Source organism: Piliocolobus tephrosceles, chromosome 8 (assembly GCF_002776525.5).
Source record: "Piliocolobus tephrosceles isolate RC106 chromosome 8, ASM277652v3, whole genome shotgun sequence".
Classification (NCBI taxonomy): domain Eukaryota; kingdom Metazoa; phylum Chordata; class Mammalia; order Primates; family Cercopithecidae; genus Piliocolobus; species Piliocolobus tephrosceles.
Window position 1 is genome coordinate 109687386 of NC_045441.1, and position 16116 is coordinate 109703501.

Here is a 16116-nt window from a genome sequence, read left to right on the forward strand (position 1 = left end):
CCCCAGTACTCCTTGGCTATCCTCTCTGCTTCTGTCAAATAATAATGAAGGAACTCACTGGGCATTGGAGACTGGATCCTTGCCAAATGTATCTTTGTTTTAAATATGATATGGGCCCCGAGTATAGCTTCTGGCCCTTCTGCCTTGCAAGATATAGGTCCAAACCTCTTCCTCAGCCCTCATTCCCAATTCCATCTCCACCTCCCTTATTCCCAGAAGATAAACCTTACCTGCACCTCCACTGAGATCAGTGTCACCCAGTTTTTATCCGGTTATTGCCTTCTAGCCTGGGAAACAGCTCATATCATGCTCTACTTTCCAAAACAGAATGTCTCCCCCTGTTCATTCTTTCTCTTTCTTCCTATCTTAGAGCAAGAAGTGGTTTTTTTTTTTTTTTTGTTTGTTTGTTTGTTTGTTTGTTTGGTTTTTTGAGACGGAGTCTCGCTCTGTTACCCAGGCTGGAGTGCAGTGCTGCGATCTCGGCTCATTGCAACCTCTGCCTCCTAGATTCAAGCAATTCTCCTGCCTCAGCCTCCCGAGTAGCTGAGATGACAGGTGCCCACCACCATGCCTGGCTAATTTTTGTATTTTTGTAGAGATGAGGTTTCACCATGTTGGCCAGGCTGGTCTCGAACTCCTCACCTCAGGTGATCTGCCCACCTCAGCCTCCCAGAGTGTTGGGATTACAGGCTTGAGCCACTGCGCCCAGCCGGTGGGTTACTTTTTAAAGGCAGAATAGATGTGCTTCCTACTTGGCATCATGTCTCTGGGTAATTTGTACTCTTTCCCACCATCAGTTTCTCTCTTTCCAGTGGATTCTTTTCCCCTAACACAAATATGTGTGAGTCTCTCATTTTCGTAAAAAACAAAATGAACACAAAATCTTTTATTGATCCTGCTGTTTATTTAGACAATCTCCCATTATGTCAACCAGGCCAGCCCTTATCATCCATCCAGTCAACCTTCCAACTATCCTTCCATTCAGTCTTCTTGTCATCCCTCCCTTTCTCTCTCCGTCTCTTCGTCCAACATTAACTGAATGCTTACAATGATCTTATTTTACACATTAGAAAACTAATCCCCAAGGAATCAAGAAAAGCAACCAAGGTCACATAGCCCAGCTATCTAGTTTAAAGGGGTTTTGCCTTTAAACTAAATGGTAAGATCCCTGTTGACTTCCTCAATCCCAAACCCACTTGATACTTTTTATTCTCATCTTACCTCACCCTCTTAGGGGAAGAGCATGAATAGGAAAAAAGCACAGGAGAGGTTTTTAAGACTATGAAATGCATATTTATATTTTAATTTTTTGGTTATCTGTCAGACTAAAAACTGTTTTGTTCCACTGTGACAGGCCCACTGAGCTACTAGCATGTCCAAGAAGTACTATTAAAATCTAAATTTGTTTATGAGAGCTCTGCTGTTTACATTGTAGGTATGCACCAGGGAAAAGAATTCAAAGTGACACCGAATATGTGCGCATTAAATAACACCATCTGCCCATTTGGATCTGTGCAGCTCTTTTAAAATACTGTGAGGTAATCGCCCAAAGCCTGACATGTTTCAGAATAAGGGAAAGATTTTTATGTTAAGACCCTAGATGAGGACACTGTGTTTGAAGTTTCAGAAGGTTTTGAGTTCTTCCCTTCTTTCTTTCCTAGTTGTTCATTCAATATTTATTAGAAGGACAGGGTCCTTTTTTATTCTAGTGTCCCTTGTACACAGCAGAGGTCCATCTTTGTACTTGTGTTCTCTGTACACAGCAGGGGCTGTACTATTGCAGGGATATGACAGACCTGAGAAGGCCCTCCTTTTTTTCCCCAAACAGCTGCATGAATAACCCAGTCTTTACTGAGGTCTGTTATTACTGCATTAGAAATACTGGGTCGAAGGTCTATCACCTATTACAAAGCAAATGTCCAGTTAATACAAGTCATTTTTACCTTAGGATGAGTAATCTGGTCCCAGTTGATAGACTACTTCTGGATTGGTTTTTATAACTAGGAAAGCACAGAGGGACAGTGTCAGAGGGCACTTGGAAGTAAAGATTTGAAAAAAGGAATGATAGGCTACATCTGTCCGTTTACATGAAGCAACAGAGCTATAAAAAGCCTTGTTATAGGGCTTTGGTAAGATACTGACAGAGAGTAGGGGCTTCTGGCTAAGTGACTATTTAATTAGCTATGAGACTTTGGTCAGGTCATTGTACCTTGATGGGTAGTTCTCATTCTGCATCTGTAAGTGGACTCTATGTAGTCCTTTAAGGTCCTTTGTAGCACTGACACTTTATGGTTCTGCTGGAAGAACTGAGAAATCTGAAGAAAGCCAGAGTTTGTGTGTGTGTGACGGGTACCGGCATGTCAGGAGCCTGTGAGTGGTATTATGGATCTGTGACATAGACTTGTAGTGGCAGGGGCGAAGTCTGTAATCCTGGAGCACTGCCTATGGTTGGTGTGGAACATGTAGTGCTGTGTGATGGAATCAGTGAACTTATGACTGGCAAGTGCTCCAGCAGCATAATATAGAAAGCAGAAAAATGACTTGGGGCAAATAATTTTCTGGGTCCTTTGGAGTCTTCTCTTCTAATAAAGGCAAAGCCATGAATCTATTGAGGGCCTTGTTGAGTGGTCAGGACTGTACAGTGAGCAGTACCCTTTGTCATGATGATTTCCAGTACTTTCTACCAATGGTCTAGTAACAGGCAAAATGCTGTACTAACCTGAATTGTAGACTGGCATAAAGAGGGGTGCCTCATGGTAGCATGTGAGGTGTGCTGCCCGTGGGAGGGATGTGCATTGTTAACATAATAAATGGCAGCTTTGCTATTACTTTTGAAAACCAGCTGCAGCAGGCACTGACTTAGGTGTTTTACATGGGGTTAGTGTGAAAATTGAAGACCCTTGAGATAAACAATAAATATGATTTCCACTTACAGTTGAAGAAACCAGTATTCAGATAATAACTCACCTTCTAGATCTCTTCTAGACTCCCTTCTAGATCCATGGTGTGTAAATTTATCATTCCTGAACTTTCTTCCTTTATGCAAAATCCCATTCCTAGTCATTCCAAATGTTACAGGTTAGTCTTATCCCTTCTTAACTTGATTGTATATTCTCCCCTCTCTGCCCAGAGAAAATACTTGGATGTTTTAACATGTGATAATTCACGATAGGTTGAGCACTTTAAAAGCTGAAAATCCAAAATCTTAAGTGCTCCAAAATCTGAAACCTTTTGAGTGCTGACATGACACTCAAAGGAAGTGCTCATTGGAGCATTTTGGATTTTGGATTTTTGGATTAGGGATGCTCAACCAGTGTGATACACATATTCCAAAATCTAAAAATACTCAAAATCTAAAACATTTCTGGTTTCAGGCATTTCATTTAAGGGCTCCTCAACCTAGAGTCAGAAAGAGTAACTCCCTGGGATTAAATCAAGGTGTCCTGTTATAGGATTGGAAACATTTCATTGGATTGATACTTCCTTCTGGTCGTTCATAAATGTTCCTTATATCTTTTTAGAAATCTTTAATAGAACAAAAGAGAGAAAACATCAGTTTTAAAATTATAGCCCAAAGTCCATTCTAGAGTAGATAATCTTGTTTTTATGGAATAAGTAAGGACAAAGGTAATTTTATGTTAATTGCACATTTTATGTTATAAAAATGTAGTTATCCTATGAGACTCTGGGATATGATTGATTCTTAAATTTCTTCTGTGGAATGATTTGTGACTGCCTAAGGAAACCCCCAATCAGGGAGCAGATAAAAAGATGTGGGAGAGAGCCACTTTGAGCAGTGGTAGGAAGTATTCACTGTAGAAAGGCAGAGAGCCCAGGTAAGAAGTGTTGGGGGAGGTCACTGCTTTTCCAGTGCTTAGGAAGTCCTGACTTCAGTCTAACCATGTAAGCATCATTGTTCTTTCATTACTGAAAGTTATTTCTTTTCCCTTTTGTAATTCACAGTACATAACAATTAGTAGGCTTGTGAACTAGTAAACATTAATGGTGTACAACAGATGCTTGTGTTTATAAAGCGCTTCTCTGCAAGTGGGACATTGCTGAACATCAGTGGCTGGGTGCTATCCATGTGGGAAATGGGATACATCTCATTCTTTTGTTCTGTAAAACCAATATTTCCTTAAGGAGGTCTTACCAAACACCCCCGCCACCTCCCCTCCCCGATTTTGCTATTAAGCATTTTACACAGGTGTGGTTTTTATCAGAATATAAAGTGCAAAGAACTGGAATATTTCATAAGCCATATTTCAAAAACTGAGTTATTTGTATACATTTCTGGAATTGTCTTTCAGCTATGGTGATTTTATTTGAATATTATATATAAATTTGGAGAAAAATTATATTGAGCAGTTCTTTTTTTTTTTTTTTTTTTGGAGACGGAGTCTCGCTCTGTCACCCAGGCTGGAGTGCAGTGGCGCGATCTCGGCTCACTGCAAGCTCCGCCTCCCGGGTTTACGCCATTCTCCTGCCTCAGCCTCCCGAGTAGCTGGGACTACAGGCACCCGCAACCGCGCCCGGCTAATTTTTTGTATTTTTTAGTAGAGACGGGGTTTCACTGTGGTCTCGATCTCCTGACCTTGTGATCCGCCCGCCTCGGCCTCCCAAAGTGCTGGGATTACAGGCGTGAGCCACTGCACCCGGCTGAGCAGTTCTTAACAGTGTTCTTTTATCCATGATTGATATTATAGTTTTTTGAAAACAGTATTAAGCAGAGAAAGAAGCCACATTGAGAATTTTAAATGTTATTATTAATTTTACTAAAATCTAATTTTTAGAGTAAACAGTTTTTGAAATAAAAAGTACTTATGGTGGATAGAATTACTAAATATAACATGTTTTATGCGCATGTGTACAGAAGTTATGAATGATAACAGGGACTATAAACACACTTATTTTTCTGTTTCAGATATTTGAATGGTGGTATTTTCGCAAGTATGGAACTTCATTCATTGAACAAGTCTCAGTAAGCCACTTGCGCCCCCTTCTGGGAGGGGTTGACAACAACTCTTCCAACAATTCTAATTCCAGTAACGGGGACTCCGATTCCAATAGGCAAAGTGTCTCAGGTATGGAATTTCCTTCAGCTTGCAATATTTTGCTTGCTCTTACTAAATTATTATTGTTACTCATGCTAAGAGAGTAAGAATGCTGTTATTTAAACATTAGGCTTCAGAGAAAAATGTTCATTTTCCCATGGAGTTGACAACCTGTATCAGAGAAGGAGGGTATAAACATCCTAGGGAAAAGAAAATGCTTATTAATTTTACCTTCTTTTTTTTTTTTCCATGTGAGAGTTTTGCTCTGTCACCCATGCTGGAGTGCAGTGGCATGATCTAAGCTTGCTGCAGTCTTCACCTCTTACGCTCGGGTGATCCTCCTACTTCTCAGCCTAGCAAGTAGCTGAGACCACAGGTGTGCACCCCCATGCCTGGCTAATTTTTGTACCTTTTGTAGAGATGGGGTTTTGCTATGTTGTCTAGGCTGGTCTCAAACTCCTGGGCTCAAGTGATCTGCCCGCCTTGGCCTCCCAAAGTGCTGGGACTACAAGCGTGAGCCACTGTGCCGGGCTTTTCCCATTTGACTTAACCAACGGTCATTTAGGTCAGTGTTCTCAACCTGATGCTATAGCTTCCTTGTCCATAGTTTCTCAAACCTCAGTGAATATGTTCATTTTCTTCCACGATAATGGCAGAATCTTGTGTCTGACTAGATCTGATCACATCACTCCTCTGCTTAAAAGGTATCATTGGTTCCCATTCCACTGAAGATAAGACCCAGGTTCCGGATTCCTCAGCACAGCATGAGCTGCTAGCCAACTTTGGCTTCTGTCACAATCCAGTCCCTTTCCCATATGTCCTGTTTTCTAGTCACTTGAAGCCAATTTTTATTTCTTGAACATGCCGTGTTTCTCATGACACTCTGCCTACAAGTCTCCCTTTTCCCTTATTCATCCATCCAAATCACTATCCAAATCAAATGTCACCTCCTGAGAAGCCTTCTCTGATAGTCTCTATACTATCTCTCTACTTCTGTTAATCTTTAATATTTTTACCTTTAGCAACACTTATCAAATTACATTGTGATTTTTAAAGTATGGCTTTATTGTAGTATCTCTAGCATCTTGCAGTGTCTACTATTTCTTTGAAACAAAGCTGCTGTTACAGCACTAAGAATAGCATCAACATTCATATAAAGAATAAGGCTTAATCAAGGCATCCACTAAGAGAGACAGCAAAATAATAGTGAAAATGGGAAGGGTATGAACTCTTCATTGCATTGAGAAATGATGTCAAGAGATTTAGATCAAGTAGAGAGAGAAGGGAAACTTCAATGAAAATATAAATGTATTCACTATAAAAAATGGTCTCAGATGAGGATGGTTTCTGTTTTCAATTTGTTAATTTTCTACAATGTTCTTTGTCATTCAAAGGCTATAGTAACTCAAGTCAGACAAGAGCACAATTAATCTGTGGGATATACACAGGAGATGCAAAGTGGTAGCAGTTATCCACCACTGCTCATGCCTGGCGACTGAATGATCAAGATTCCTCGTTAGAATAATAAATAGCATTTATTATAGTAGCTGGTTAAAGTAATGTTTTGCTTTGCTGAGGTCTCTTTTCCTTTCATAAAGTGAATGAGTTTACAAAGTCTCAGACAATTTTGTTACCTGGCTGGGCAATGCCATCTTTTATACATGTATCCTTTAGTCATAAAATAAATTGTACCAAGAGGTGCCCAGTACTACTCATAGCAGGCTAGCAGAGTCTATTAAAAGAGTATTGACTTAAAATCTGGAACAAAATTTATGTATACACTGATCCTTGATTCTTACAACCTGGTTAGACAGTTGTGAAATGTGGGTCGGTTATTCTAGACAGGAAGGCAAAAACCTAATGTGGCTTTTTAAATTTCTTCTTCTTTATCCTTCAAGTTTTAGAACTGGTGGCTCTCTCCTTGAAGGAACAAATTGCTTTTCCCAGCTTGGGTCAGGATCTCCTATTTTGTTTTCCTTAGATTTGTATGTTTTCCTCATACAACCAGAGCACTTATCACTTTGTCTCCTTCGATAGACAGACTTTTCCATGGAGATAAGAACTTTGCCTTTAAAAAAATCATATTCATAAAAACCTACCCAAGACTAGGTTCATAAGAAGTACTTAGGAAATGTTTACTCAGTTGACAGAGAGACTGAGCTAGGAAATTCTTCCCACCTGTTTTATAAGAGGAGAAAGCATAGGCCTTGCATGTACTCATGCGTTGATTCATTGAGTTTCAAAGAAATAGGACACTGCAAGAGGCTAGAAATAAAGCCATGCCTTAAAAATTACAATGCAATTTTATAAGTGTTGCTGAAGGTAAAAATATTAAAGATTAACGGAAGTAGAGAGATAGTATACAGACTATCACAGGAGGCTTCCCAGGAGGTGACATTTGATTTGGATAGTGATTTGGATGGATGAACAAAAGAAAAGGGAAACTTGTAGGCAGAGCATCATGAGAAACACGGCATGTTCAAGAAATAAAAATTGGCTTCAAGTGACTAGAAAACAGGACATATGGGAAAGGGACTGGATTGTGACAGAAGCCAAAGTTGGCTAGCAGCTCGTGCTGTGCTGAGGAATCTGGAACCTGGGCCTTATCCTCAGTGGAATGGGAACCAATGATACCTTTTAAGCAGAGGAGTGATGTGATCAGATCTAGTCAGACACAAGATTCTGCAATTATCATGGAATAAATGAATTCATTAACTGAGGATAACCTGTGTAAATTCTCACTTTTGTTTGTATTTTTTACTTGGCTAAGACTGAGCTTTTGGATATTATTCCTAACTCAATGATGATAATATTATCTAGTAGTATTCATTTAATATTAATATCTACTAGTATTTACTGAGTGCCTACTATGCATTCTATATTTCTATTCATTTCTTATATAATAGACAGCATTTATTATCTGATATCATAACAGTGTTCAAATAGTTATCCTTAGAAAAATGGAAATTACCTTGTCTAAGTATATTTAGGTCTCCGTCTGCCCACTTCTTGACATTTGGGCTTCTGATATTTGGCTGCCTCAGCTAAACAAACATGTATGCTAGTTTGGAAGTGCCAGATACCACTGGAATAATACCATTGTCTGTTTCTGTTTTTTTGTGGTGACTTTGATTTTTGAATAAGAAAAATACTAAAAAGGTGCATTGTCTGAATTTATCTCTACTTTTAATCACTTTCTATTTCATAGTCTCATTTCAAATGCTAAGTATCAAGAAGGTCCAAAGCTGAGGGTTATCAATGTATTTTCTTAAACTTGTTTAAAAATTCCTGTTGCCTTCATAATAATAAAATGACTATTGCCTTAATAACAGAAGGGTGAATCTATCGATTTTCTTGAAGCATCGTAAGACAGCCCTTTGCTGAATTGTACATGAAATATAACATGGCTCACAAAGTCTCATGGATGTTGGCAAAGGCAGTGTAATGGTATTTTATTGATTATTTGAGAAAATCATTGAAAAAACTTAGAATAAATGGAAAATATCCGTTGTAAACATTGTTCTATATGAAAATTCAGTGTAACTCTTTCCTTAAGGAATAATTTGTTTTGAATAAAAGCTGAAAAACATGGCCTACCTAAGAACGATTTGGGATGGGGGTGGTGGAGTGAGGAGTGAGAAAGGTTGTTATGGTTACAGGCAGATTGTGCATATATTTTTAAACTTCTGGATTTGTACAAAGTGGCCTGAAAGCAGACTTGCTCAAAATTTGCAGTGATCTTTATCTGTGGGCCAGTGGAGAAATGTAGTTAATGATACAGTTTCTTACTTCAGACAAACTTCACATTGTTTGGCTGAAGTTAGCATTTGTGTCCATTCCACTGGTTTTGCTTTATTTGGGAGCTAAACTGCTGTTTTTCTCTCAGATACGCAATTTCTGATAAACTCTGCTTATATATTCTGTCACATCACCATGTTTCTCACTACCATTTCTTAATTCAGCTTAGTTTATGAGCTGTTGATGAATAGGGATTTAAAAGGTCTCAGTAACATTCTGAATTTGTGTTTATGGGAACATCTGTTGGATAATTTGCCTTGTTCTCAAATAAGATGCCATAAAGACAAAGGTTTGCAGCGTTTACCTTCTTCAGGATAATGGGAAAAGTGGAGAGTGCTCTGTCACATGAAAAATATCCCTGCCAAAGTCAAGTTTAAATTATCTGAGATACTTTAATAGCCTCTTGCATAGAACTGGATCTTTAAACACACTGGATAGTCACTTGGCTTCCTGTCACAAATCATCTCCTTTTAATCTCTTTTAATCTTCATAAGATATGTATATTCCAAATTCTAAATAATTTTAATAATTCTATATAAATGTATATATTCTAAATTCTGAGTTAAATTTTACTACATGGCTAGAAGCAATTTAAGCACTGATTAAATTCAGATAATAAAGAAAAACAATGGCAATGTAGAAATTCAGGTAGAATAGAAAAATATATTCAAGACCTTCGTAGATCCCAAATTTTCATAACACTAGAATAAATAATTTTCTCCATAGGAAGCCATTTCGTTCCAATAATAACTAACACTCTTAGTGTCTGCTATCAGCTTTGTATGATATTATCTCTCATGATCCTCACAATAGCCCCAGGAAGCAGATATTATTCTCTTTTATAGTTAAGGGAACTGAGGTATAGCAAGGTGAAGTAATCTGTCCAGGGTCACATGGCGGATAACCTGGGTCGTCTTACTTCACAATCCAAGTTCTTAAGCACTTTAAAAAATTCAATTGACCTTGTCCAGAACCTCTATGAGGTCTATAAACCAAGATTAACATAATTATCAAGCAATTAAAATAATTTTAGTAAAATTCTGTACTACAGTGTACATTATTCTGTACATAATTCTGTACATTATTTCTGAAGTGACATTAACCTAAACTTACTGTAGGAACAGGTCAGTGGCAGGATTGCCAGTGGTTGACAGCTTGGGCTCTGGGGTCAGACGGATGTGGTCCTAATCTTCTGTATGTGACCTTGGGCGAGTTGTTTAACTTTCCTACGTCTTAGTATCTTAACCTGCAAACATGGGAATAGCAGTGATGTCTACCGCATAGAGTCACTTGAGCATTAAATGAGGTCGTGTGGAAATGTCAAGTCAGAGGACAGCCGTTTGGCAGTGTGCCCAGATGAACTGATTTCTCTACAAATATGATTGTGGAGAATGGCAGTCACTTGGAGGTATGGCTTTGTGGTCAGCTAGGCTTACTCACTAGCCGAGTGACTCTTTTATATCCAGGCCATTCAGTGCTTGCCTTTCAAGTATATTCCTCAGCAAATTGCCAAGTGCTACATGTCAAGGACCTTTCGGGCGCTCTCTAAGAGTCTCAATGAGGGTAAACTCACCACAATCTAATGGATGTGTTGAAAGTGATTATCTTAGCCAATGTTTTTCACATCTTTTTAAAATCCTTTGCCACTAAAATTTGTGCTCTAGTACAAATTAGATCTCCAGTTAAATGATGATAATACCTAAAACAGTTTTAGTAGCTAGGGAATACTTATTTAGTAAAGTTATTTCACAATTTCCACATTATTTGGTAGGATGGTTGACTTAGGTGAAAAATGACCAAGGAGAGGTGTATGACAGAAGCTGCTACAGATTTAACCATCTCAACAATATTCTTGAAGAAAGTAGTACATTATCTTAAATAACAGGCCAAAATAATGGTCTTAAAATTCACATTTACTTATATCTTTTGTTATTTCATAAATAATTTGAGATAGTAACATATTTGAATTGAAAGCTACCTACATATTTTTGTGCCTTTACTTCTAATTATTGTTTCAAAATAACATTTTAAAGTTATGAAACAGTTAAAGCTTAATTATTTAAGAATATGGATATTTTTACTCATAATGATTGCTTTAAATTGATCTGAATAAAGTAGAGAATTGGGTATTCATTTCTGAGCTATCAAAGCTGATAAACATATGCACAATCACTTGTCAGAAATTGACTCATTTGGGGTTAATTTTATAATACAAGCCAATGAAACTTTAGCTAGCACCCTTTTTTATTGTACTTTGGAACTAAAGTGTTTAAAAGTGTTAAAAAGTTCCTAACGTTTTTCCAGAGGAGTTTTTAAAAACTGTTTCTCTAGTGAAAAATCTAACTGATGGACTCACAATATTTCCAAAATATGATGTTGCAGGATTTAACAGGTTTGTTGCATATAATGGATAGGAGTCGGGCAGTCTGGACACCAGGCCTTAATCTCATTTACCATAGACCTTAGGGAAATTAGCTTTTCTGTACTTTTTACTTTTGTAAAAAGGATGTAATATATACCTCTAACTAATGTATGTAAGGAATATAGATAAATTGAGCTTTAGGCCCCTTTACGGAAAGGATCAATGAAAATCAAGCTCATAGCAACAACAAAAGTTGCTGCTACTACTGTTTGTAATAACGTTGTCATGCTTGTCCATACTTTAGATTCGGGGAAGAAGTGGTAACGTTTTGAAACCTTTCTGGGCCATGAATTAGCAATTTATAACTTTTGAAGTCCCTATGACTAGGAATGTTCTATCTTTTTTTTTAATTTTAGAAAAAAGTTTTCAGAGTTAAATTGGGTGTAGAATAATATTTTCTTTCTGTGTGATTAAAAGCCCTGTGACTATAGAGCCTTTTGTTTTGTTCTATGAGAATTGAGTTCTCTTCCCTTGAATATTGTGACAAAGGGAAAAGTCTGTGGTTCTCTCAGAATATTTATTCCCTCTGTAGAGCTTCTTCAGGTGGGTGCCAGTTAGTTCAATACCCTTTCACTTTTCTGCCAAGGCTAAATATTTCTCTAAGACATAAGCTGTTATCTTTTTTTTTTGGTAACCCATGGCCTAATTGAGAGATTAATGCATAATTAGCCACTCAATACATGTTTAAACCACACAGTCTTATGAGTGATAGGATGGGCATTGTGGAAGAGTAGTTGAGTATGAAAATACATGAAATAAGTATGATTGTGATGGAAGGTTTTAGTAGGGAATAGTGAGAGGGAGGGCTAAAAAAAGGATTGGAGCTTGCTTTTAGAAGTACTTAGCTGTAGATAGTAAGCATTATTCTTTAGGTTCTTTGTCTCTCACACAGAAACTTGTAATTATCTCATTATGACAAAGTAGGGAATCTCTTCCGCAGACTTTGGGAACTAAACAAGTGTTATTCCAATATTTGCTGCTGCCCTTTTTCTTGAATTTCATTCTTGCATGTGTGCTGAGGATGGAACATTTCTGTCAGCACTTGTGAGTAGAGACTGCCCTATGAATTGCTGCGTATGGAACTATAGAGAGCATGTTTGTTGTATTAAGGGCATATTTTTAACTATATTATTAATGATATTAGCAAGTTCATGATGAAGTCCCAATCAATTTCTAGTGCATCTTGAGGGCATTAAAATTGTTGATGTTAATGAAGAATGGAAAATTCCTTTTGGAGGTAAAATTTTAAATCTGATTTGAAATAAGGAATTTATTCCTTAAAGGAACAAATAAGAAACTCTTACCCTCTGGAGATCTGAGTATTTCTTGACTTAAATCTTCATATTCTAATATGCTTGGCATTTACGTCCTTCGTCCCTATCACTAAACCATCAGGCAGCCTGATACTTATGAGGTGTGTTCCCTAGAGTGATTCCAGACTGAGTTTTTGCAGTCAAGGTAAGATTATGGAACAGAGGGACAAAGAAGAAATTAACATAGCTGTGGCCTAATTTTAAAGCAAAACTTTGACATGTGCTCATGTTTGACCTCTAGGTTGCTTGTTTCTTAAAAGAAAAATATACCTGTCTTGTACCTTCAATTTAGAGGGCATAACTAATGAAGACATTTCTTAGGTACTTCTTCATTTCATTACGTGTTTTATTCTCACTTAGAACAGTTTACATCTGATGCAATTCCTTAGATCCTTTTTTCTAAGTTTTAGGGATAATTAAACTGAATTCAGCACACATACATGGCAACAATGTTAACACACAGATTTCTTTTTAAGCTCAGTTCTCACTAATGGAAGTCATAAAAGCAGTATTTCACAATGTTTGCTGCACCCCCTACTGGCTATATTGTGACACTTCCTAAATAAAGAGCATCTTTAGACACTGCTCAGTGGATACTTTAGGTATATACAAGATTTCTCTTTGGAGTTATTTTTTGTTTAGAAATCATTTCAATTGCATCTGATATGTAATAGAGTTGAAATTTTAATTGAAAACAGTTTTCTTTGTAATTTGTCAATTGATGTTTAAACAGTGCTTATCCTTTCAGGTAGTAAAATAATGTATTTGTTGGAGACAAAATATTTGCCATAGCCTTTTTACTAGTATTTCAGATGAAATTCAGTGGAGGAGAAGCATCTCCCCAAGTGTCCTTTTTTTATAGTAAATAATTCTACCACGAGGATCCTTATCCATAAATCTATATTCATGTTTATTTTATGCTAGATACAAATCTTGCAATATTCATGAAGCTTTAAGAAGAGCACTTTGAATCTTAAAAGAGATTTTCTGAGCAGGGGTTGGCAGTGGTGAGGTCCAGGTAGTTATAATAGCCATAAGGGCAGGGATTATGGTTATTTGGCTCACCAGTGTGTTTCAAGCCATGATCTGGAGTCAGGGTGTTAGTGATTCCTCTAAGGGGAGAAAAAGTAATTACAGGAAGCATAATTTTCTAGTTAATGCCATATGAATTGACAGCCATCAGATCTCAGTTTCTCAAGAACAAAATGCAGAGATGCTAAATTAAGTGGACAAAGATCATTTTCTAAATGGCAAGTTAAGCTAAGTGACAAAAAATTTAGGGCCATTGTTTATAAATATTGCGTGAATTTTAAGTGGGATCCTGCCCTAATTTAGAAATAAGTGCATCTTCTTTAAATGAAAACATGTATTCCTGTTACATGTACATCCCTTACTATCTTAACAAATATTTATTGAGATTACACACATGTTCCCAGAGTGTTTTGTGTTCTCCATTATCATACTGTGTTGAAATTGATGATTTACTTATTTCTCCAGTGGGTGCTCAAATTAATGCTCAGTGGATGGATGGACGTTGAATGTACAGGACTGAGGATAGAATCCTAATGAATCACCATGTGGCCTTTAATGTCCTTTGGATTTCTGCAATAATTGCTCACTTTTTTGTACATATGTTGTTGGATGTGGTTTTTGCTGGTTACCCATGCACGTAGATGTTTTGAATACTATTAACTGATTTTTTTTCTAATAAAATCTTATTCATCCAAAATCTAGTATTCTGAATCAGTAGAAAGTCTTAATCATAGACTGTTTTAAAAGAATTGTAGTTTATTAGTCATATGCTTACCACTGTAACACAGTCTTAAAGCTAATGTTTGACTTTTCTAAGTTAAAGTCCTTTTGTTCTAAATTTCTGTGGTCCTAGTATAATGAAAAGGTACGGTCTATTAGGACATGCTAACATTATGATATTACTATGATGATTAGTACATGTATCTATGCAAGTAAATGATATTAAAATGCTTTGAGAAAATTTTTAAAATTGCATTTCTTTCTACAGTATGGTAACCTTATTAATTTTCTTATTCCTTTCCTGTAAGGCAAAAGCAAACTGGTAAATTATCATAAAATCACTGTTAGCATGAACTCAAATTAAGACTGTAAGGCTCTTTGCATATTATACTCTATAGTTTGTCTTGTCATGTACGTTATTGTGAGATATGTTTTAGACCAACAGAAAATAGGTTTACTTCTGCCTGTACTTTTTTCTGTAAGGTTTTAGAAGTAAATTCATAGAATCAGTTTGGACTGCTTGAAATAATTTTAGGAGTTATGAACTAGCTGATTTTGGCATGTATCTTGATTTGGCAAGTGAGGAAACTCAGGCCCAGAGAGATTAGGCAAAACTTTCCAAAGTCCTGGAGCCTGAGCCACATTTTGTGATTAACCACCCAGAGTTTTTCCACATTGCTTCCCATGTAAAGGATAGAGAATAAAATTATCTTATCAAATGGCCAGGAAGGGTGTTTTGCTGAATTAATTAGCTTGTGTCACTGAACTTACGTGTAACATTTTCATATTTCTCTTTGTTGCAGAATGCAAAGTATGGCGAAATCCACTAAATTTATTTAGGGGTGCTGAATATAATCGGTAAGCATTTTGACAGCTTGGAAAACAAATGGGTCTGGTTCAGAGAGCAAAGACAGCAGTAAATGTTTTTGCTGGTTCATGTAGGGGTCATTGTAACAGTCTATTTAGTGCATCCATTTTTTAATACTATCTTCAAATGTTTTGATTTTTCTGTTTTATAAATATTTTAGCACTAGATTTGGAATAATTTACAAAAACGTGTAGTTTTTAGAGTTTTTGTATTAACAGTTATTCTTTTCAATATATACTATACATTCAAAACATTTTGAAGCTTACCTGGAATATGGTTATAGAGATGTCACAGAAGTTACGTTGGAATTTAGTTTAGCAAAGTAATTAGGCAAATTAGAATTTTCTTAGCTTTAGGAAAGTGTCTATTCATAATACGAATTAGGGAAGGTTTTCATTAGCAATGGCTAGTAAATTTTAAGACGAAAATACACGGGAAAATGTTTATTTCTTTTGATAGATATAATTTCTGAAGGTAGAATAAGATGATTTAAAAAATTTTTATTCATTAGCAAAGCTATTTTAGTATTCAGTTAATGGTCTATATTTCAATACCTCTGCAGCTTAATATTTTATAGGTCTTGCTTTTCTCTCTCAAAAGTGTCTAATCATCTTATTTCTCCTTTGCAGGTATACTTGGGTGACAGGACGAGAGCCTCTTACTTACTATGACATGAATCTCTCTGCCCAGGACCACCAGACGTTCTTTACTTGTGACTCAGACCATCTGCGTCCCGCAGACGCAAGTATGAAAAATCCATACATCCTTCTGAATGGGAGGGCTTTTTGGCTTAAGTATCAAGATTTCTGCTTTTAGAATATCCACTCTGTAAAACTCCAATGAATAAAATGTTAAATTGTTGATTGACTAATAAGAACCCAGAACTCTGATAATTATGTAAACCTTTAT

General features: G+C 36.7%; 1 protein-coding gene across 14 annotated transcripts in view; it reads left to right on the top strand.

Moving 5' to 3' along the window:
• ST7 (suppression of tumorigenicity 7) overlaps window positions 1-16116 on the top strand; it is a 280691-nt gene that overhangs the window by 162364 nt on the left and 102211 nt on the right. For all 14 annotated transcript variants that reach the window (XM_023228193.2, XM_023228194.2, XM_023228201.2 and 11 more), the window contains 3 exons: window positions 4925-5084; window positions 15143-15197; window positions 15837-15952. In XM_023228193.2, coding sequence (XP_023083961.1) covers window positions 4925-5084; window positions 15143-15197; window positions 15837-15952 — 331 coding nt within the window. The remainder of the gene's footprint in view (window positions 1-4924; window positions 5085-15142; window positions 15198-15836; window positions 15953-16116) is intronic.